Here is a 23,196-nt window from a genome sequence, read left to right on the forward strand (position 1 = left end):
TGAGACGTGGAGCGTAGAAGCTCTGGACAGGACTGGAATTAATAATATAATAACACTAATACTGTAATGGTTACGGCATTTTAGAATAACCAAAACAACATTTTAGATGTTTTACATTGTGGTCAGCCGCTTGGTTTGTCCATTCACACACATTTTTATAATCACATGATTTCCTATAACAAAATCACATGACTTTAATGCACATACTGGAATTTAAAAGTGTTTCCATTGTAGTTTATACACATTTTTTCTTATCGAATAAAAGGTTTATCCTACTCTGTTATGTGTTTTCAAAATGTATGCACATCTTCGCATGTCCATCAACCGGTTATTTATCCAAATATCCAAAAAGCACATAAAAAAGGTGGATGGAAACACAGCTTACTGATGCATAAGAAGAAAAGCATTGAAATGGAGCCATTTGTCCTACCTCCTGCAGCAGGTCTTCAACAGAGTGAGCAAATTTGTCCGTAAGCTCGTCGATGAGTTGACTGCGAGCGATGTCTACGCGGTTCATGATGGTGTATTCTTCACTGCACAAGATGCTGTAAGTCTTGCTGCAGGCCTCCAGAACCTCCATCTCAGCGTGTTTCTCCACCACCACCCGGATCTGCTTCAGCAGGGCGTCCAGATGCTAAACAGAGATATAAAAAAAAATCTAGTGCACATACTTGAGCGGAACACATTGTCTAGATTTTTAGGAAGTCAAACAGACCTTTTCCATTCTTCCTGAACTGTAGACCTCAAGATCGAAATATTGAGGGATTTGAAGGAGATTCGCCACCTTTTCTGCATCAACCTGGTACTGAAGTACAAAAGCAGAATCAATGTGAAGGATTTATTTTTCCTAGAACATAACGTTCAGAGGATATTTACACCATCACAAGCTGAAATTAATTTGTGCTTTTTAATCTATGTACAGATAAAGTCAGAATTATTAGCCCACTGTATATTTCTCTCTAGACATAAGTTTTAATGAATAATTGCTAATAACTGATTTATTTTATCTTGGCCATGATGACAGTAAATAATATTTTACTATATTTTCAAGATACTAATATTCAGCTTAAAGTGCAATTTAGTAAGACCTTACTAAGTTAATTGGGCAAGTTAGAGTAATTAGGCAAGTTATTGTATAACGATGGTTTGTTCTATAGCCAATTGAAAATATATATATTGCTTAAGGGGGCTAATAATTTATACTTTAAAATGTTTATTAAAAATTTAAAACTGCTTTCATTCTAGCCAAAATGAATCAAATAAGACTTTCTCCAAAAGAAAAAATATTTTTAGAAATACTGTGAAAATGTCCTTGCTCTGTTAAACACCATTTGAGAAATATTTGAAAAATAAACCAAATCATTTTGACTTCAACTGTATGTATGTATGTATATATACTGGCAATTTTTTTTATTATTGTTAATTATTTCTTATTTAGACATTTAAATGGTATAAGTCACTTATACTCACAAAAACTGCACTAATAAACTATTATTATGAAATATTTTTACAATTTAAAATTTCAACCTTAATATTTTTTCTTCTTTTCTTTAGGATTTTTTGAAGAACAAAGTTAAAAAGAAACAGCATTTATACAAACATGAATATATTTGTATTATCAATAATATCCTTATGTTTTTATCTAAATTTTTACCAGTTTAATATGTTCTTGATTTACAAAATTATCAAATTTAAACAATTTAAATAATAATTGATCATATTCACACACACATTCATATTTGTAAAAGCGACTGGATACGCTTTTCAAAAAAAAAGAAGAACTAAATGGTATCATGCCACAATGAACACCAGAAGTGTGGACAGCTTTATTCATTAAAAATAGAGTAATCTGTTAACTAATTTAATTATTTGTTAGTATTATTTCCAGTAAGAGTTGTTTTTTATTAAACCTGCATGTTGTGAGGGCATTCTTCTACTTCTTGGATCATGCTTACACTGTCAGGTCTTGATGCCCAATTCCAATTTGTTGCCTTTATCTGATTTTTTTGCCTGTTCGTTAACACGTTCTTTTAATTGTGACCCATTTCCGATTCATGCGTTTACACTTGCCATACAATCTACGACGTCACACATGCAAAAATGCGGGTTCTAGCATCTGCTCCACACTAGCGACGATGGAAGAAATTGTCTTTCTTTTAGCTCTGTGAAATATGCGAAGTCCGCACAACTTTAAAATGATTTGGATGCAGAGGCGGAGAAGGAGGGAAAGGGCCATCATCGCAGCTTGCGCCTATGGTTTAAATATGGTGTCCTCCACCATTCAGAGGAATTTGTGGGTATGAGAGAGATCACAGCTATCTCTTGCAAGTTTAATGACGTACAAAACAGCATGCCTCAATAAATCCGATATGCCTGTTTACACGATAGTCGCATTGTCACATATCCGATTTTTATCTGATTTAGTTCCACATATGACGGAAACATATAGGTCATAGAACAGATCCGATCAGATTTGGGTCACATTTAACTGCCAATGTAAACAGGGCCTAGGACTCTGACGTTACCTTTGAAAGCAGCATAGGAAGAGCAACAATCAAGTGTTCAGTCAATCTGTTCTTATCGTCAATCTGGGTCTTCTTCTCTTTGGCCGTGAGCACCTAAGAAAAGCACACAACAACAAACAAACTTTTAAAACCTAATTTCCTTCAGGTATCACCATTTTTATTCACAGATTTAAATCACAGCTATCCAGTCAAATGGGTTTTCAAAGAAATTTGTTGAAAGTGGACGAGTTCAAAACCTTTTATGCACCTATATTTAGCATCGTCCACTTGCGAACAGATACATCTTGATGTATGTGGTGTGTTTAATAATATGTCTTACCCTCTTTCCTGTTCCTCTGCCCACAGGCGGATGAGCTTCTGCTGCCTGTCGGATGGTGCAAACCATGAGCTCAATCAAAGCGCTCTCATGTCGATCTCCCAACACTGCAACAAAATCCACAATCAGACAGGATAATGAGCAACACAGAGGTACAAGAGTCACACAAAAAGATCAGAAATAATGGTGGGTTGCTGTACCCTCTTCCCCCTGCACAGGATCCTCCAGCAGGAGCTCTACCATGCAATCCCAGTCTTTGAGCAGATCATGTGAACTGTCCCACAGACTGTCCACCAGGTACGCCGCATGCTCGTGAAGCTGCCATAAAAAAAACGAAGGTTTAAATGGGCTTTTGAAATGCATTTATGGTTTCAAATGGATTTCTTCTATTAAAAATTTAACAAACAGCTTGTTTGCTACCTCAATGTACATTACTTTAAATGGCACCTAATCCTTTTTTACTAAGAAAATATAAATTTAAAACAAAAGCAAAAGGAAATCAAATTAACGTTTGGTAAATACAGGCTCGAGCTTGCATACAAGCCATCAAAAATGGCCAAAATTTTCTCACCTCACTTTCCAGGAAGAAAAGCACCAGCATTTTTATAAGGTTCCCATTCGGGCTGTTTCGACCTCGTCTCTTTGCCAAAGCCTCCTCAGCCTGAGGGTCATGTCTGCTGAACAGCCTGTAGCCAAACACAACCAACAGCTCATCAAAAGGTTTGGAGAGTTTGGCGTGTTGTGGTCATGTTTAAAATAGTAAAGCAGTCAATATACAAGGTCATTCATCTCACTTCCTGTGAAGAAACTCTCCAGCTGCCACAGCAACAGGGCGATGAGCTGAATATACTAGATGATAGACGTTCTCACAGTCTTCATTAGACAGAGCATCTTCACTACCACTACAGGAGAAAATAAAACAAGGAGAGAGATTTAATGATGCGGTAAGACAGGGGTGTCCAAACTCAGTCCTGGAGGGCTGGTGTCCTGGAGAGTTTCGTTCCAACCCTAATCAAACACACCTGAACCAGCTAATCAAGCTCTTTCTAGATAATACTTACTGCAAAATCAAAGTGACTAGTCTTATGGCCTCAACAGCCACATCATACTCTTTATCCAGCGTCATGGACACAATACGGTCCTAAGAGAAATTAAACCGCATCACAATGAGTCCATTTGAAAATGACAGAAATGTTATGGAACCAAATTATTAAAAATAGTTCACGTGTTACCTTAAATCGATTGGTGAAGAGCTCAAGTTTGGGGTAAAGTTCTCTGTTGGTGTAGAGAGTCTGAAGGGCTTTTAGACACTTGAGTCGAACTTCACCTTGCTGTAATGATTACATTTTACACCATTTTATTAACCAAGACCAACAATATTACATTTGTTGTGTGTGATAATAACTTATGAATAACACTTACTCTGTCATGTAGTGTCCAACCCACGTACTTTAGATAACTGTCATTAAGAAAAGCATCACTGTACAACTTCATCCAAACACCAATCTCCTCTATACAAATAGCTCGGATTTCTGCAATGGCATCCCTGAAAAACATTTTTAAAGAAAACGACATCAAACCCAGAGGAAAAACTTCAATATAATGACTATGTTTGTGACTATTTAAAAAAGATTTTTATTTATTTATTTATTCATTTATTTTTTAATCGGTTTCATTTTACAACTGAAGTCAGAATTATTAACCCTCTTGAATTATAAGCCCCCTGTATATTTTCCCCCAATTTCTGTTTAACACGAAGAAGATTTTTTCAGCACATTTCTAATAACTTATTTATTTTATCTTTGCCATGATGACAGTACATATTATTTTACTAAATATTTTTCAAGATACTATTTAGCTTAGTGACATTAAAGTCGTATCTAGATTGAGCAAGTTAGGGTAATCAATGTGTATTGAAGGTTTGTTCTTTAAACAATCAAAAAAAAAGGGGCTAAGGGGGCTAATAATAATAATAAGGGGGCTTATTATTATTTTACCTTTAAATTATTTAAAAAAAAAAAAAACTGCCTTTATTCTAGCCGAAATAAAACAAATTAGACTTTCTCCAGAAGAAAAAAATATTATCGGAAATACTGTGAAAAATTCCTTGCTGTCAAATAACATTTTTGAAATATCTGATAAGAAAAAAATATATAATTTTGACTTCAACTGTAAATGATTCACTAATAAACTATTAAACATGATTCAAACCTGTTCACACCTGCTATCAAGATGTGTTTTTGTTGATCTGATCACAAGTAAATGAAACAAAATACAGTTGTAAACAGGCTCTGAGAAGTTTAAATTGTTTACTTCTGACCATTTTCTCACATAATTGAAAATGCATTTGGCCTAATTAATTTTGTAATTAGATTTACCCTCAAAACAAATCAAGTGGACAAAAAAAAAAAGTTAATACTCCAGTTGTAAATCAAACAATGTGTCTCCCTTGTCCAGTTGTGATCCAATCAACGAAAACACATCTTAGTCTGAACTCTTCGCTCTGCACTTACACTGCATTATACATTCCGAGCCGGAGTACGCTTACGTCATCGATGATGTGACTGTTCAGTTTAACAGGAAGAGAAGCTTCCTGTCTCACTCAGCACAGTGGACATTGCTTTAGTTATATCATTTTGTATTATTTTTAGTGGCCGATGCGGTGACGCAGTGGGTTGCTGATTCGAGCCTCGGCTGGGTCAGTTGGCATTTCTGTGTGGAGTTTGGATGTTCTCCCCATATTTGCATGTGTTTCCCCCGGGTGCTCTGGTTTCCTCTCCTCCACAGTCCAAAGACCGTAGTGTAAGTGTGTGAATGAGTGTGTATGGATGTTTCCTAGTGATGGATTGTAGCTGGAAGGGCATCCACTGCGTAAAATATATGCTGGATAAGTTGGCGGTTCATTCCGCTGTGGCGACCCCTGATTAATAAAGGGACTAAACCAAAAATAAAATTAATGAATTATTTTTAGTAATTTGGGATAAGTGACGTGAAGTCAAATATTTTGCGGAATCTACCACATATGACGCTCATAAATTATAAACAAAGTCCTCGTGCAGCACGTATTCGGAGGTTTGCTGAAGGTGGCAGCTGTCGTGTAGTATGGGGGTTTGCGTCTTTAATAAACTATGATAGTTTGCATTCATTGAACAGTAAAAATGATTAATAAAACCATATGAAACAGTCCATTAAAAATTACATCGCATCTTCAGTTTCAGGCTCAGGCGTGCTTTGAACTCACACTACAAGTGTACCTGTGCTCTCTGGCACAGGGCTGGCCAACTGAACCGTGCTTGGGCACGATTCGAAGCACTCACACTGGTCAAACGAAGTGGGAAACGAGCCCGGGCATGGTTCAGATAGCCTAGTGTGCTTAAACCCTTAATATCTTGTGTAAACACCTTTTCTGAAAAGCATATAACATAGAAAAGTAATTTGACATAATGTCGTTATTTGTGTACAACTCACCTGTAACGGTGAACAAAAATACCCTTGAAGATGGAGTTCATCATGTTCTCAATCTCATCTTGGTTTTCTTGAAGCTAGAAGATGAATGAAACACAAATTGAAAACTAGATACAGGAGACAGAAATGCAAAATTTCAGCAAAACAAAAAACAAACCAACATCCCACCTCTTTCCTCTTCTCCAGCAGAAGTTCCAGCTTCTCGTTGGCTCTTTTCCCTGCAACCTTGTTTCTTTCAGCCTCATACTGCCTCTGCGTGTTATCCTGATTGATGCTCAGGTTCAGAGCAACATTTACCAGCGCTGTCATCAGTTTCATTGCTGCAGGGGAAATAAGACGCATGACAAAACTCAATAAACTCAACTGCGGTGTCATGTAGAACTTACAGGGTCACAAAACACTAAAGAGTCAAACATCGACATGAAAATAGTCTTTCCTTCGGCTTAGTTCCTTATTTTTTTTTCCACAGCTGAATGAACCGCCAACTATTCCAGCATATTCTTTAAGTAGCGTATGCCCTTCCAGCAGCAACCCAGTACTGGGAAACACACATACACTCTTGCATTCACAAGGAGAACATGCAAACTCCACACAGAAATACAAACTGGCCCACCCGGGCCTCAAACCAGCAACCTTCTTGCTGTGAGGTGACAGTGCTAACCAGTCACGGTGCTGCCCTCATGAAAAAATATTATAGTAATTTATAGTAAAAACTATAGTGTTTTTAAACTATACTATAGTAGCGTAATTAATTAATGAATTTAAATAATCTGTTGTGGTGATTACGTCGTTTCAATGGTAACACAACATCTAAAGCGTATTACATTACAATACAACCCAGTTTGCTGGCAAAAGACAAAAAAAATACAGTACTTATTACAATTTATCAGTATAATCATATTGCAAAAAAAGGCTGCTCTTGATTAGTTTTTGTCTTGTTTTTAGTCCATATATCTAAAAAAAATTTCAAATCAAGATGCAATTTCTAGACCAGTAAAAAATATTGTCTCGTTTTCAGAAATAACTCAAAACTATGTGAGATTTTCCTTAAAACAAGCACAATAATCTGCCAATGAAGTAAGCAAAAAAACTGGATTTGCTTTGAAATAAGTTTATTTTTCTTACCTCAGTAGCAGATTATTTAGCTTGTTTTGGGGGACAAACACATTTAACTCTGACATTTCATTGAAAACAGTAGTTTTTTCCATGTGGGCAGATATGGGTGGCACATTGCATATATATATATATTAAATAGACGTGTCCTGCACAATTCTGTAAACTAATGGGACTCATCAATTTTATGACATATGCATTAATTAAGAGTCTCTGCATGACTGGTGAGTATGCATTTACAGTTTGTCATCTGATTTTTATTCATGAGAAAGGACTGATTCTATCCAATTAATGCAAACTTTTATGATATATAATAGTGAATGTATTATGATAATGCAAAATATGAGATATAATTTCATTACTATAGGATACAGGTGTCAAACTCAGTTCCAAAAGGGCCGCAGCTCTGCACAGTTTAGTTCCAACCCTAATTAAGCACACCTGATCAAACTAATTGAGTCCTTCAGGCTTGTTTGAAACCTACAGGTAAGTGTGTTGGAGCAGAGTTGGAACTAAACAGTGCAGGGCTTCGGCCCTCCAGGAATTGAGTTTGACACCCCTGCTATAGGCGATACAGGACAACATGGTATCTGTGCATGCAAAAAATCTGCAGATTTTCAGCCCATCACCGAGTCTGATAAATTTATATTTATTCAGTTTTTAAATTAATTTCAGTAATATTATTAACTAATATGAAAATGTTTATATAATTTATTTACAATAGTATGTAAAGTCATATTTTCTGTCTTTTAGTAGATATATTATATGAGAGACTTGCTTTATTGACCAAATAAGTGAATCTATTTGGATTTGCATTGTAAACATTAAATAAAAGTAAAAAATGTATCTTTTTATTTTATATATTAAGTATTTAGTTATGAAACTCCCAAAATCATTCTGCATAAATCAGCAGATTTTTTTTTTTTTTTTTTTTTTTTTAACAAAATTCTCAAATGTCACGAGATCTGTCTGGCCAGATTCTCTTACTATTCATAAGAAAGTATGTCTCTTTTGACTATATGTTCTTTCACCGTCTTCATTTCGAAAAAAAAAAAGGAAAAAAACATTGCTTTAAATAGAAAGCTTAGAAATTAAGAAGTTCAGTGGATTATTTAGATCAGGGGTCACCAACCTTTTTGAAACGGAGAGCTACTTCTGGACTATCGATTTATGTGAAAGGATACCAGTTTGATACACATGAATAATTATTAATATTCATCTATGTAAAGACACTGATCATGTTAATGATTTCTCACAATAATTGTCAACAATGATATAACAAGGTAGGAAACAGATAAATATTGATACTCAACACTTTATTTCTATAAATCTCTGCAAGTATTTACATTTTGAAATGATTACTTCTACAATATTTTCACTAGCCACTAACAATTTTTAACAAATCATGCACTACAAAGTACCATGTTTGTCAATCAATTGTGTAACATAAATCAACTTTCAGAATTTACTGAAATTATCACCAAATCTACAGCATTTTTAACATAGCCCACACTCTTCTGACCATTGTAGTTGCCTGGAGTTGGACATTGGAAAGAGTGGAGATTATATTTGTTCTAGTCTTTATGCACAGTTTTGCTCTCCTGTCTGAAAATGCCTTGTTTTCTAATCAAAAATGTGTAGCTCTAAATGAGTCTTCGATTGTTTTTTGGGAGTTTTCACCGGTCTCTTGAAAAAAGACAGCTGTTTTCAAAAACCTTCCCTTAGTTTGCAGAATTTTTCAACTTATAGTGCGCTGCACAGTGGGTAGTTAGCATGGTAAAGTTAGCTTGTGTGACATGTTCTGAAATGTCTTTCATTATTGAGCTGCTTTGTCTTCGCCAAATAAAGTAAAAAAGAACTCTTCCTCCTATTTACTGTGAAAATTACGTTTTTTTTCTGCCATGTTTTCAAATCATCTCTTCCTCTTTCCTGCACCATGTTGGTAACCCCTGATGTAGATAGTAACGAACCTCCCCATTTTTCCACACTTTATCTTTTCACCCTTTCACATCTGGCAACACCCCATTTAAAATCGGATGACTGAAAAAACGGAAAGGTTCATGACACTGTAAATTCCAAGAAAAAGGCACTGACCTGCCAGTGTGCTGGTGTGTCTGAAGGCTCGGACCTGAGAGTCTGAAAGTCCAGTGAGCAGAGAAATGACCGTGTCCATCATGTACTCATCGTAGATGATGCTGTATTGACACTGACGGATCAGAACCATGATGAACTCGCAAAAGTTATAGCGGAACTTCTTCCACTGAGGTCCTGTCATCGTGAGAGGGTAATCACCGCTGTCCTGGATTAGACAATTAGAAATAATAATTAACAGAGAATTTAGGTATTTAGTCAGTGAGAAGATAATAATAAACCAACCTCATCAAACTCTTCTGTCATTTTCCTGATTATTTCAGCATTCTGCATGTTCCTGAACATCTCGATCCGTACAGTGCCTGTGATAATAAGACATTGATGTGTTAATGTGATTGACAATGTTCATTAATAGCATTTATTTTAAATGAGAAGTTAGGACACACTTTACAATAAGGTTTTTTTTGGTTAATGTGTTTACTAGTATTAAATAAAAACAAACAATAACTGTGCTGCATTTATTAATCGTAACTGAACATTTTCTGCATTTTTAACATCCAAATTTGTGCTTTTTAATAGGGATGTCACTTGATCGGATATTGGGCTTGATCACACGGTTTCAGACTCGATTGGAATCGGACGTTACTTCCCGATTAGGACTCGAATATATACATATTCTCATTATTTTTAACACATCTATAGCTATGCAGTGGCACAGAGTTAGACCTCTTTCTTGACTTTAAACAGAAACAGCAACACTTGCGACATGGCATCACTTTGTTGCAGAGACGCTATTAGTTAAATGCCGGCAAAGTAGAATGCGGAAGCAACTTGAAGCGGAATGACAACATTGCCATAGCAAACTGTGAGATATGTAAACTTGTGATTGCATGCCAGGTATTTTAAATTGAGGTGCTCTTTGTTTTTATATACGGTTTTTTATTTAACTTTTTTTTTTTTACCTTTTTCAAATCCAAAAGTGAAGAATGGATGATATTTATTACTTTATTGTTCAAGCTACCTCACAGAAGTGCTTTGTTTTCTAACAGAGATGTTGAATGTTAAAATAAGGTTAATTAAATAAAAAATAAGGAACATCCTGGATCGGTTTCTTCGCTCTTCTTTATTCTTTTATATGTATTAATGAGGTATTGGAACGGATTTTGTTATTGGTAGATACTCAAAATCAAATGCCCCTTTGTAATTCTAGTTAATGCACTGGAAGTTAACACAACTTTATTTTCATCAACATTAACACAGATGAATAAATACTGTAATAATTGTATTCTTCATGTCAGTAAATACATTAATGGAACCTTATTGTAAAGTGTTATCAAAATTACTGTCATTTTTTTATCAGCTTTATGTCTTCTTGCTGAATACAAAATATATTATGGCCCTAAATATTTGAATGGTACAGAATTATAGTTTCCACAAACTTTTTTCATTTGTTAAAAAACAAATCATCATATCAGAATGATTTCTGAAGGTTTATGTGAAGATACAAAGAAGACTGGAGTAATGAGGTTAAAAATTTAGCTTAATTATCACAGGATTAAACCACATTTGAAAATATATTATAATATAATATTTCAAATAGTGTTCTATTAAACATCATTAAACAGGCTATATGCAGGAATCCTAAAGCTAATTTCAATACTTTTTAAAAACTTTTAAAGACCTTCTCAGAATATTTAAAGGCCTCATCGTCACTTCAAGATCTAATTGGTAGCAAAGCTTTAACTTAATAAACAGTTGTCAATAAACAGCTGAGCAAAACTCAGATAAGCGTGGAACTAACAAAGCTTGAAAGAATAAATGCCGTGGTTGTTTACAGTGACAGGCTTCAGCCACTGTTTAAACTCGTCTTTCTCCAAACTTACATTTTCCCATTTTGCCTTTAATACTTTTTAAGACTCTGCGGACACAGTGTTAAACATTATTCACACTGCAAAAATATTACTGTAACTTTATTTTAGTTCAAAAACTTACAATAAGCAAAACTTTTATAAACCCAATAATATATATTTAATTCCAACCCTAATTATTTGAATACTGCAGTTTATAATAATGTATGAATGTGTAGGGTTTGGTTCTGTCAGTAAACAGAACCCCTTATTTAAGAATGTTAATGTATCCAGTATAATTATTTGATCTTTTCCAACCCTAATTTGATTAATGACGACTGAAAAGTGCAATTAATTTGGAACAGTATAGTGCAGTTTTTCTCAACCACGTTCCTGGAGGACCACAAGATCTGCACAAATCTATGTCTCCTTAACCAAACACACCTGATTGAGATCATTAGCTCAATAACAGAGACCGAAAGACCTGTAATGGGTGTGACAGACAATGAAGACATCCAAAACATGCAGTGTTGGTGGTCCTGCAGGAACGTAGACGTTAAACACTGGTACAGAGAAGTAGAAAACAAAACTGACCTTTGCAGCCAGAACAATGAATGAAGAAGTTGATCAGATCCAGCAGAGCCAGGTCTCGGTCTTGCTTGTAGGATTCAATCCAATCATCAATGACCGACTGGAAACATTTGCAAAGCGAAACAACAGTCACAAAGCAGCACACAACCTCGAATAGACAGAAGTACAAAAAAAAGACATATGTTTCACCTGCATGGCACTTTTGCCTTGTTTGACCACCTCAAACAGAGTGCTAGGGTCTGTGCCCTCTCCATTCTGATGGGCCACTCCATTCGGCCTCCTCCCGCCTTTATCAACCGGAGACCTTCTGGCCTTCTTATTAGCCGCCTGGGGGAAGAGAAAAAGAAATTAGGATGAGTGCATGTATTTGAGGTTCAAATAAACAGTTTGTCTGATTATAAATGATGCTCTTACTCCTTGTTTTCCAGGCCTGCCTCTCTTTTTCTTGCCTTTTCCCACCTCAGGATCATCCAGCTCACTGACGCTTATGGCCAGACTGATGGTGTCACCTTGACCGTCATTTGACGAGTCCCTACACAGAGCAATGCACAGAGAGAAAGTTTTGAAATTTTTGCCATATCAGCTTCATATTCTATTTAATGGCAAAACCAGATCAAATTGAAAACACTTCAATTTGAATATCACTTTTTTTTATAATAAAAAATTATAACACGGAAAATTTATCAACAGCAATAAATAATACATAAGATAAAATGCGTAAATTGAGCACATTCTATTAAATGTAGTCAAATATTAATTACACTGCAAATATATTACTAATTAACTTTAGATTAATCAAAGACTTTTAATTTATGTTTAAAACAGATAATATTAATAGTTTGTAAAAATCCAACCCCCGAATATTTGAATGCAGAGTTTCTGCAGGTTTCACCAAGTTAAATTTAGGACTTTAAGACATGTTTGAAACTATTATGATTAAAATTTTCAAAATGCTAAATTTTTTTTTGGAACATCCCAGTTAAAAAAAGATTTTCACTTGCCCTATCAAAAAAATAAAATAAAATTGATTTTATTAATTTTTGAATATTTCCATTCACAAACCCTATAACCCTTACACCAACAATTGAACAAAACATAGCTGTCAAATACTTCAGTCTAAAAAGAATAATAATAATTTAATAATAAAAAATGTAGGTCTTTTAAGAGAACTTAAGTAAACATAACTGTAAGTAATTAAAGGCTTTTTAAATCAAAAAGTTTTTTTGAGAAGGATTGTTTGTGATTGTATGGGTGTTAATGGCCAGATTGGGTAGCTATACATGAACAATCGAAAAGAAAAAAAGAAAAAGAAAAAAAAGAGCTGTTCAAAAAGATTTAAGACCTACAACGCAATATTTCAGTATATTTAGGACTTTTTAAGGTCTAACATTTTGCTTTTGAGATTTAAGACATTAAGACTTTAAGAAAAAAATGTTGTCAGATAAAATTAAAAATAGGGCACTTCACAAGTATATGTTTCACAAAGCAATGCATAGTTTAATCGCACACACACAAACGAGAAAGTTGTCCCAACATTTGAACATGATTTACTTACTGTAAAACAGGGAAGTCAGAGTTGATCATGTTGAGTCTTCAGACAAATCTAGAGCTTTCTAGAGATGAATTTGAATGGCTTAAATTCTCTGCGATTCTTCAGTTCAGCCCCAGAATGCTTCAGACCACATAACCTGTGGATTGAAATTGAAGTGTGTGTTAGATTAAGATTAAAAAACGTATAATTATTAACAGATAAATTAAAAATTGACATCAGTAGCACCTGGTAACATTTGAACATTTTTAAAATTATTTTAGTTGCATAATAAATAAATATGCAATGCAAAGTCAAATCTAAACTAACAAACGAATAATTAAATAATTTTACCAAATAAAACTTTAAAACAATCATTTTTCAAATAGAATTTTTAAATAACATTTATATATTACATTTTTCCATGTAGTTTACGTAAGATCTATCGTAAATATTCTTGCATAAATAAATCATTTATTTATTAATATTTACATGTATTCATTTATGACAATATTTTACAAAGTTAAACAAATTAAAATAAAAAATATATATTATATTATAATTATAAAATATATTTTTAACAAATATTACTATTCTAAACCATTTGATTATATTAATCCCAAACTAATGACATCACACAACCACTAGGGACAGTACAACCCATGCTTTTTCATTGAAACCAAAAACCAGCACCAGAATCACAAAAATAGCCAACGACTCAAATAAATGGTTATTACGGATGCATTTCATTACAACAAAAAGACATTTGTATTATATCACCTCTACCTGAGGCCAAAATATCACACAGCATTTGACAAAAGAAACACTGCCATTAGGGGGCATCCCAAGCATGGCTTTTTCCCTGTTGCTGTAGAAACAGCAGAAACTGAGGCAGATCTGATGGCTAAACACATTTAAGTCAACTCGGGATGGGATGTTTATGGATCTAAATTAGATCAGGGTATATCTCTGCGATGAGATAATATGAAAAGCAAATATTTCCACCCCTGACTGATTTAAGACAAAGCACTTGGATACATCTTCACAAATGATTTGATCTTAACCAACACAAGATGGCTCCCCACCCCCAGAGGAGACTTTCCACACCGTAGTAATAGATGTTTCAGTGGATACTGAGGGTTCAAATGCACTTGAATTGCTGCATGTGACCGTGAAGCAGGCGTATGGATGACGTTCAACAGGAAAGCATGCTGGAATTCCCTTAAAGAGAAAACTGTGGTCATGCTATTCTAACTGGACATAAGGAGAAAATAAGACGTCTTTGCATCTGTAGCGTTCCCCTCCCCCACACACATTTTGATATCTCAGTAAATATGACCAGGCCAAAACTCTGGATTCCTGATTCGGAACAAAAGACAGTTGTCAAACTTAAGAGCACACCAGAGATGCGCAGCACATGAACAAACAGATAGTGATTAAACTTACAAAATAAAAAGCAGAAAGTTTATACAAGGTGCTTTTTTCCTGATGAGTAAGCAATAACTGTAGTATGTACTGAGGGCAGAGCGTAGAAAAGAAAATGTCATTTACACCTCAGCGAGGAGGTAGGTGACAGTGAAGAGAGCTGAATCCTTTTGGGAATGCAGAAATATGAATGTCAATGTCAGCAAAACACTACTGAGGAACATCTTAAATGGATTGTCGTAAATTAATTATTTGAAAGCACCAAAATATTCAACAAATTTACAAAAGTTAAGCGATTTAAAGAAGCGGTACAGAATTTTTGTAGCATTAGAATTAAACTTTCACACCAATTTCTATTTCTAATTCATGTATGGGGCAGCACGGTGGCGCAGTGGGTAGCACTGTCGCCTCACAGCAAGAAGATTGCTGGTTCCAGCCTCAGCTGGGTCACTTGGCATTTCTGTGTGGAGTTTGCATGTTCTCCCCGTGTTGGCGTGGGTTTCCTCTGGGTGCTCTAGTTTCCCCCACAAGTCCAGAGATGCGGTACAGGTTAATTGGGTAAGCCAAATTGTCCGTAGTGTATGAGTGTGATGGAGAGTGTATGGGTGTTTCCCAGTGATGGAAGGGCATCCGCTGTGTAGAACATGTGCTGGATAAGTTGGCGGTTCATTCCGCTGTGGCAACCCTAGATTAATAAAGGGGCTAAGCTGAAAAGAAAATGAAATAATGAATAATCCATGTATTGTTATTACCGAACAGGTATCCTCATCTTCAAAAGTGGAACTGCCTTACAAGCAGAGCCAGACGGCATCTGTGGACTTTTTTGTTGCCATTTCAGCACAGTATTTGGCTAAATATCCACGAATAAAAAGAAAATGTTCATTTGCAAAATGTATTGTACATAAATCCTCTAAAAATGTACCTATCATTTAATAATATTCATTTTATTTCTTTTAAGCTTAGTCCCTTTATTAATTCAATAATATTACTGAAATTAATATAACAATTGAAAAAATATATATTTACACACAATTACACAAGTAAATAAATAGACTTAATGATAGACTAAATAATCTCCAGATTTCAGCAAGCCTGCAGAATGTAAATGTAAAGGTAAGTAATCTCCGTCATTTGGCAGTAATCTCCGTAACCACCCAAGACATGGTTGCCAGGACCTCAAAACAAAACATTTCCAAATATTCCCAATAATGTTCCCAATAATGTTCCTGGGGGTCCCTGCATATTTACATTTACATTTAGTCATTTAGCAGACGCTTTTATCCAAAGCGACTTACAAATGAGGACAAGGAAGCAACTTACACAACTATAAGAGCAACAATGAATAAGTGCTATAGGCAAGTTTTAGGTCTGTAAAGTCTAAGAAGGAAAGTATTAGTAATTTATATATATATATATATATATATATATATATATATATATATATATATATATATATATATATATATATATATAAAGCATAATACCCAGTTAAATCTGTGAATTACAAAAATCAATAACTACTCATATGTAAAACATCCCACCCTTGTTCTGCAGGAAAACAGAGTTCTTGGCAACACTGCCTTAAAATTTGTAACAATTTTTAATAATGCAGGTAATATATATTTAAATAAAGAAAGACAATCCTATTCAATTGTTTTTTAAATTAAATATTTTAAATCAGAAATAAATTTTGTTGTGGAAATTAATAAATAAATAATCTTAGCAAAAATTAATAAACTAAATAAAGCTAAGCTAAATAAAAAAAAAACTAAAAAAAAAGTTTAGCCAAATAAATAAACTAAAATAAATAACAACTGGTTATTTTAACAGTGCTCCAATACCTCCCAGTCATTTTTACAGTATACTTTTATGGCTTTCCCATATAATATTCCTGATGCCAGTTTTAATAACCACCTGCAGTCAGCATCATGCAAAACTTTGAATAACAGTTAATCACTCCAAAAATGCTCTCAGTCAGAAACAATTAATTTATTCTACCAGTAAAAGTATCTAATGACACTGGGGTTATAAATAGCTGTTTGGCTAGTCATGTGATATTTAAATGACGGCTCCCATGAAGCGACCCGCTGCGTATTGAATAAAACAGCACGTAGTATTAGGCTACTTATCTTATGTGATTGTACTTCCTTATAAATGCATCCGTATAAACCTTTTCCCTTTAAAACAACTTAATACAAGTGAAAGCATTTAAACCTTTAGCATGAAAGAACATAGATCTATTCAGAACACAATCAAAAAGGTGTGCACAAGATCACAGATTAAAGTGTTCATGTTGTGACGTCAAATTGGAAAAAAAGAAGTGCACAGGTGGCCATTAAAGGCACTGCTCAAAACAAGCCCTGAAAGCAAGTCAATGGATCAGTGAATGTGCTAATGGGCCTGCAGCTTGTCCATCGAGCTGCTAGAGCAAGCAGCACAGATTCATTAGAGTCTAGGGACACACTATTAAATGCTTTGCACTGTATGATCACAGTGAAATGAGGCTATTCTTGGCACCGCCTGGGCGAGATGCTTTTAAATCAGACCAATTATGTCTTTTCCGCAGCGTCTGATGATGGTAACCGAACTGGCGATTTTCAATGTTTACGCACAACAGATTTCCTTCAAATTACTCAGGGCTCTCATAGTTGAATCAGTAATGTGAAAAAGACACTCTGAATCTCAATATGCTTCAGTCTGCTGTACTGAAGACTGTTCTGACCACTTAGTGCTGTTTGCAGCATGCAAAAATCTCTGATAGCTGCATTTCATGCGAAGATTAAATGATTTTGTTCAATAAAAGCACCTCTTATGCTCACGCTACATAATAATAATTTACTGCTAAAACATCTAACATGTAAAAATTGAATTATCATAATAGACATCAAATAGTATAACTCAGGGGTGTCCAAACTCAGTCCTGGATGACTGGTGTCCTGCAGAGTTTAGTTCTTACCCCAATCAGACACACCTGGGCTAGCTAATCAAGCTCTTACCAGGCTTTCTAGAAACATCCCTGTAGGTGTCTTGAGGCAAGTAAGAGCTAAAATCTGCAGGACACCGGCCCCAATAGGTCCAAGTTTGGACGCCCCTGGTCTAACTCAAGGAACAGCTCACCTAAAAATGTAATTTTATTACCTTCAAATGGATCCAAACCATTGCAAGTTTCCTTTTTCTATTTGACACAGTTATTTTAAAAACAGTTAGTGTTATCTTATGTGTGCATATGTTTGTATATACGTCATTTGTCCATTCATTTTCTTTTCCGCTTAGTCCCTTTAATAATCTAGGGTTGCCTCAGCGCCAACTTATCCAGCACATGTTTTATGCAGCGGATGCCCTTCCAGCTGCAACCCAACACTGGGAAAGTATATACGTGATATTTGACCGTATTTTTCATACTTATTTAGTGTAAAATTACGTTTTCTTGATCATTTCTTGTTTAGTGAATTGTATCAGTGCATCTATATCAGGGATGGGCAAACTCAGTCCTGGAGGGCCGGTGTCCTGCACAGTTTAACTCTAACTCTCATCAAACACACCTGCTTATAGATTTCTAGTGATCTTGAAGACACTGATTGGCATGTTCAGGTGTTTTTGATTAGAGTTGGAGCTAAACTACGCAGGACACCGGCCCTCCAGGACCGAGTTTGCCCACCCCTGATCTATATGCATCAATATTATGTATATTTTGTTGTCTGATGAACCTAATAAAGCAAAATAATAATAAAAAGCTAGATAACCATAGTAGGAAATACAACGAAAGTAATAAATATAGGTTTTCAGCATTTTTAAAAATAACTTTGTGTTAAATCAAATGTCCAAATGTGGTCGTGGAGGGCCGGTGTCCTGAATATTTTAGCTCCAACCCCAATCAAAAACACCTAAACCGGCGAATCAAGCTCTTTTTATGTATACTAAAAGGGATGTGTGTTAAAGGAAGTTGGAGCTAAACTATGCAGGACACTGGCCCTCCAGGACCAAGTTTGGACACCCCTGTGTTAAATAGAAGAAAACTCAAACAAGTTTTTGACAAGAAAATGAGTAAATGATGATAGAAGTTTCAGTTTTGGGTGAACTATCCCTTTAATACAAGAAAATTATGTTTTGCGCTATAACCATTCTGTACTTTATAACTAATATAAATAAGCGACGACAAAAGATCACAAATTAAAACTACTTTATATTAAATTTTACTTTAAAAAAACTTGGACCACAAATGGACAATATGATGGGCCAAAATGAGCCATGTAAATATAATATAAATATGAAAGTGTCTTGCAAATTAATAAAAAAAACTAACCATTTCTGAAATACCAACCATATAAACCTGCTCTCAAAAACAAAGCACATTTCAAACAGAAATCTTTATGTCCACCATTCCCTCTTTTGTTTATCAATTATTTACACTGGTGCTAAAATGCTGTGATCCATCTTTTAATATTGCATCTCATTTATACCATACATATGATGATATCTTCATAAATCCATCTTAGCTTATCAAGGTATGGTTTTAGAAGAGTGGAATAAATAAGTGTGGATTTATACATCTCTCTTCGTCTGTTCATCTCATAAACAGTTAAGGACAGACAGCAGTCTCTAATGATCTGTGAAACACTGAAAATAGCTTGACAATTGCCCTGAGAGCCTGTGAGAAAAGCAGCGTTAGCTCTAGCTTTGTCTTGCACGCTTATTCCCATCTCAGGTTTGAAAGAAAACTCGATGTTTTATAGATCAAAATCTGTCTCGAGACATCAGCATAATCGAGGTCTTTTCAGGCGAGTGGGCCGCACTGAGAGGAATCACCAACAAAGTCTTTCTAAATAACGTACAGTAATTACAGTGTGGCTCGTCAATGTGGAATTCAGCCTTTAGCAAGAAGACATGAAAGATTTTATTTGGACTATTTTTTGAGCTTTGCTAAATGCAATATCGACTTTTGATGTTTATTTGAGTTTTGGAAAAACAAAAATTTTATTTTAATTTTATTAACCCTTTAACTGCCCCACTAACAAAAAAATGAATTTGTATTGCATTTCTTAACTCCTAATGTTGTTAGTGAACACATTTAATGCATTTTTTTCAACACATCCCATTTCTAAAATATCAACCTCTACCAAATGGTTGATATGTCGGTCTATGGTAAAAGTACTGGAATTAACATATATACTATTCAAAAAATATTAAATGTAAGACCAATTAATTTTTTTTAATTATCAAAATAAAACATTTTTAATACTAAATCATCTTTATTTTTTTAAGTCATAAAATATTTCTAATTTAACACTATTTCTTATTTATTTAATTTTATAATAAAACCAAAATCAAGTGTAGTAGTGCAACAAGATTAATGTTGATTTTGTTGTAAACCAAAAATGCTGTGTGAAAACCATTATTTAAAATGACTTCAACAGTCTTTATTTAAAACAGTCAAAATATGGTCTTCTACTTTGTAGAGCGGGGAGTTAAAGGATTAATTTCTTTTTTTTGTGTACATTTGATTGCTTTATTGTATTTAAGTCAATTTGGAAAGGTGGTTTTGTACCAGATTGGTCGTGTTTAATACTTATCTAAATTGGTATCGTGCTATGGGTTTCTAATTGGGATTAAACTACAATTTATAGTGTTTTAATAAGGATCCAGGGCCCTTTCCATAGAATAGGAAGAGGGCAGACATGTACATGTAGATAAATGCAACACTGTTTACAGCAATCCTGCTCCTGAATTTGTTCATTTAGGATCCCTGCGCACAGAATTTGAACAGCTGTATTCAAAATTCGAATATTTCCTGCCTTATGAAGGTTTCTGACATTCTTTGCATACCAATGATACGTTCATTTTATTTTCAGCTTAGTCCCTTTATTAATCAGTGGTCGCCACAGCGGAATGAACCGCTAACTAATGCAGCATATGTTTTACGCAGCGGATACCCTTACAGCTGCAACCCATCACTGGGAAACATCCACACACACTCATTCACACGCATACACTAAAGACAATTTAGCTTACCCAATTCCCATATAGCACGTTTTGACTTGTGGATGAAACAGAAGCACCCGGAGGAAACCCACACGAACACGGGGAGAACATGCAAACTCCACACAAAAAGGGCAACTGATCCAGCCAATGTTTGAACCAGTGACCTTCTTGCTGTGAGGTGCCAGTGCTACCGCATCGCCTATATATTAGTGATATTCAACAGAATTTACTCCAAAATCAGCACAAATATACAAAAATATTAAGTAATTAATTAATAGCTAATTAGAATGTGTTAGAAAAATGCCAACAACGCAGCATCTTACAATTAAATATACACACACACACAAAAAATACAATATATAAGCTCAGTGTTAATAATAAGCTATAAATTGTGAGCAAACTAAATATCATCATAATAAACCATAAAATTAGGCGATTTAGATTCTTCAATTCTTTAATTTCTCAGAAAAACACAAATGTAGTAAATGATTGTTGAAATTAGGCATTTTAGATTGCAATTGTTCTGAAATACACAAAATATTTTGTAAATAAATGAAATAAATGAAGTATAAATTCAATATTCAACCAATCACATTAATGACAACCCCATTTCCAAGCAGTTTCACAATAAAAAAGATATTTCACCAAAAAAATATAAGCTCAGTGTACGTAATAAGCTATATATTGTGAACAATCTAATTATCATGAAAATAATCTATAAAATTTGGCATTTTAGATTGTAATTCTGCCGCAATACACACACAAATGAAATAAATGAATGAAAAAAATTAAATAAATGAAGTATAAATTCCATATTCAACCAAACACATAAACAGCAAGCCAATTTCCCTGCACATTCACAATTAAAACAGTATTTCACTTAAAAATATATAAGCTCAGGGAAATAATAAGCTATATATTGTTAACAATCTAAATATCATGAAAATAAACTATAAAAGTACTCATTTTAGATTGTAACTTTTCTGCATTACACAAAAAAAAGATTAAATGAATGAATATAAATGAAGCAGAATGAAATAAATAAATATGAATGAAAAAAATTCTATTTTTACCCAATCACATCAACAGCAAGCCCATTTCCCAGCAGTTTCACAATGAAAATGGCATTTCACCTAAAAATATATAAGCTCAGTGTAAATAATAAGCTATATATTGTGAACAATCTAAATATCATGAAAATAAAGTATAAAATCAGGAATTTTTGATTGAATTCTTCTGCAATACACAAAAATGTAGAAAAATGAAGAATGAAAAATGAAAAAGAAACATGAATTCAATATTCAACCAATCACACAAACAGCAAGTCCATTTCCCCGCAGTTTCACAATAAAAAAGGTATTTCACCTAAAATGACAACAGTCACACACCCACACACTGTTTCCAAGCAGCATTACTTCCTAAAAATATCATCTTTTGTGTTTTACAAGTGAAAAAAAATAATAATCTAATAACTTTAATGTGTTTTGCCCATGATGTACAGCCATTTCTAAAGTGCACAACACACTGTTAATCAAACCATACAAAATTTCATACAGGTTTACACTGCATGCCAAAACAGCAGAGTATTAAATAAGCATGAATATACACACGTGCACATTGATATCAGGGAAAACACCATACTAAATGTTCAAATCCTAACAGGGCTTACAATACACATATTAAAACCCATTTATAATATGATGCTATTCATTTATCCCACAGGTGATGGGACTTTTTTTTCCTTATCTCTAAAAGCAACATTCATTGATCTAACTAACACAGCCAATAAAACCCCAGGATTAGATCATATGACCGACAGTGAGGGTGTTTCTATGGCAACAACGGCCTCCTGGAATACATGTCACGCATCTAAATTGCTTGCCAAAAACACACTCAGGAGAGGGCATAATACTACAACAGAAAAAGTAAAGTCCTGCTTGTTTATTATACATTTGACCGTCCGGGTATGACTTCTATTTATTAAACATCTATTTTAAACACAGCTTAAGCCTAACAAAATCATTACTTATAATGGTATTATAAAAACATTATTTTTATCTTAATGTAGCACACACACATAAAAAGACATATGCAAAAAAATAAATAAAAATAATAATAATAAATGACCAAAAGTGAACAGGCTATTGAATAATAGAGAGCTCTGGATGTTATTCTCCAAAGGGACAAAGCCAAGGACAGCAATTTCTCAATATGGGATTTCTGCCTTACAGTTCACGCTATAAAAGGTGAGAGATAATGAAATCAGCACATTTAGGTAAGAGCCTGCCAAGACACTGTTTTCAAAGACTCCATCAA

At 34.3% G+C, this 23,196-nt stretch overlaps 1 protein-coding gene across 1 annotated transcript in view; it reads right to left on the reverse strand.

Annotated features, from left to right (window-relative positions):
- The window catches only part of stag1b (STAG1 cohesin complex component b), a 47,672-nt gene that overhangs the window by 21,088 nt on the left and 3,388 nt on the right, over positions 1 to 23,196 (reverse strand). Inside the window, exons 2-19 of the mRNA XM_687028.10 lie at positions 13,504 to 13,636; positions 12,363 to 12,480; positions 12,138 to 12,275; positions 11,952 to 12,048; positions 9,796 to 9,872; positions 9,514 to 9,718; positions 6,475 to 6,626; positions 6,310 to 6,383; positions 4,264 to 4,387; positions 4,074 to 4,172; positions 3,903 to 3,982; positions 3,636 to 3,743; positions 3,413 to 3,527; positions 3,042 to 3,159; positions 2,845 to 2,948; positions 2,526 to 2,618; positions 716 to 805; positions 431 to 634 (exon numbers count right to left, since the gene is read on the reverse strand). Coding sequence (XP_692120.4) covers positions 431 to 634; positions 716 to 805; positions 2,526 to 2,618; positions 2,845 to 2,948; positions 3,042 to 3,159; positions 3,413 to 3,527; positions 3,636 to 3,743; positions 3,903 to 3,982; positions 4,074 to 4,172; positions 4,264 to 4,387; positions 6,310 to 6,383; positions 6,475 to 6,626; positions 9,514 to 9,718; positions 9,796 to 9,872; positions 11,952 to 12,048; positions 12,138 to 12,275; positions 12,363 to 12,480; positions 13,504 to 13,532 — 2,025 coding nt within the window. The 5' untranslated portion in view covers positions 13,533 to 13,636. The remainder of the gene's footprint in view (positions 1 to 430; positions 635 to 715; positions 806 to 2,525; positions 2,619 to 2,844; positions 2,949 to 3,041; positions 3,160 to 3,412; positions 3,528 to 3,635; positions 3,744 to 3,902; positions 3,983 to 4,073; positions 4,173 to 4,263; positions 4,388 to 6,309; positions 6,384 to 6,474; positions 6,627 to 9,513; positions 9,719 to 9,795; positions 9,873 to 11,951; positions 12,049 to 12,137; positions 12,276 to 12,362; positions 12,481 to 13,503; positions 13,637 to 23,196) is intronic.

Source organism: Danio rerio, chromosome 24 (genome assembly GCF_049306965.1).
Source record: "Danio rerio strain Tuebingen ecotype United States chromosome 24, GRCz12tu, whole genome shotgun sequence".
Taxonomy (NCBI): domain Eukaryota; kingdom Metazoa; phylum Chordata; class Actinopteri; order Cypriniformes; family Danionidae; genus Danio; species Danio rerio.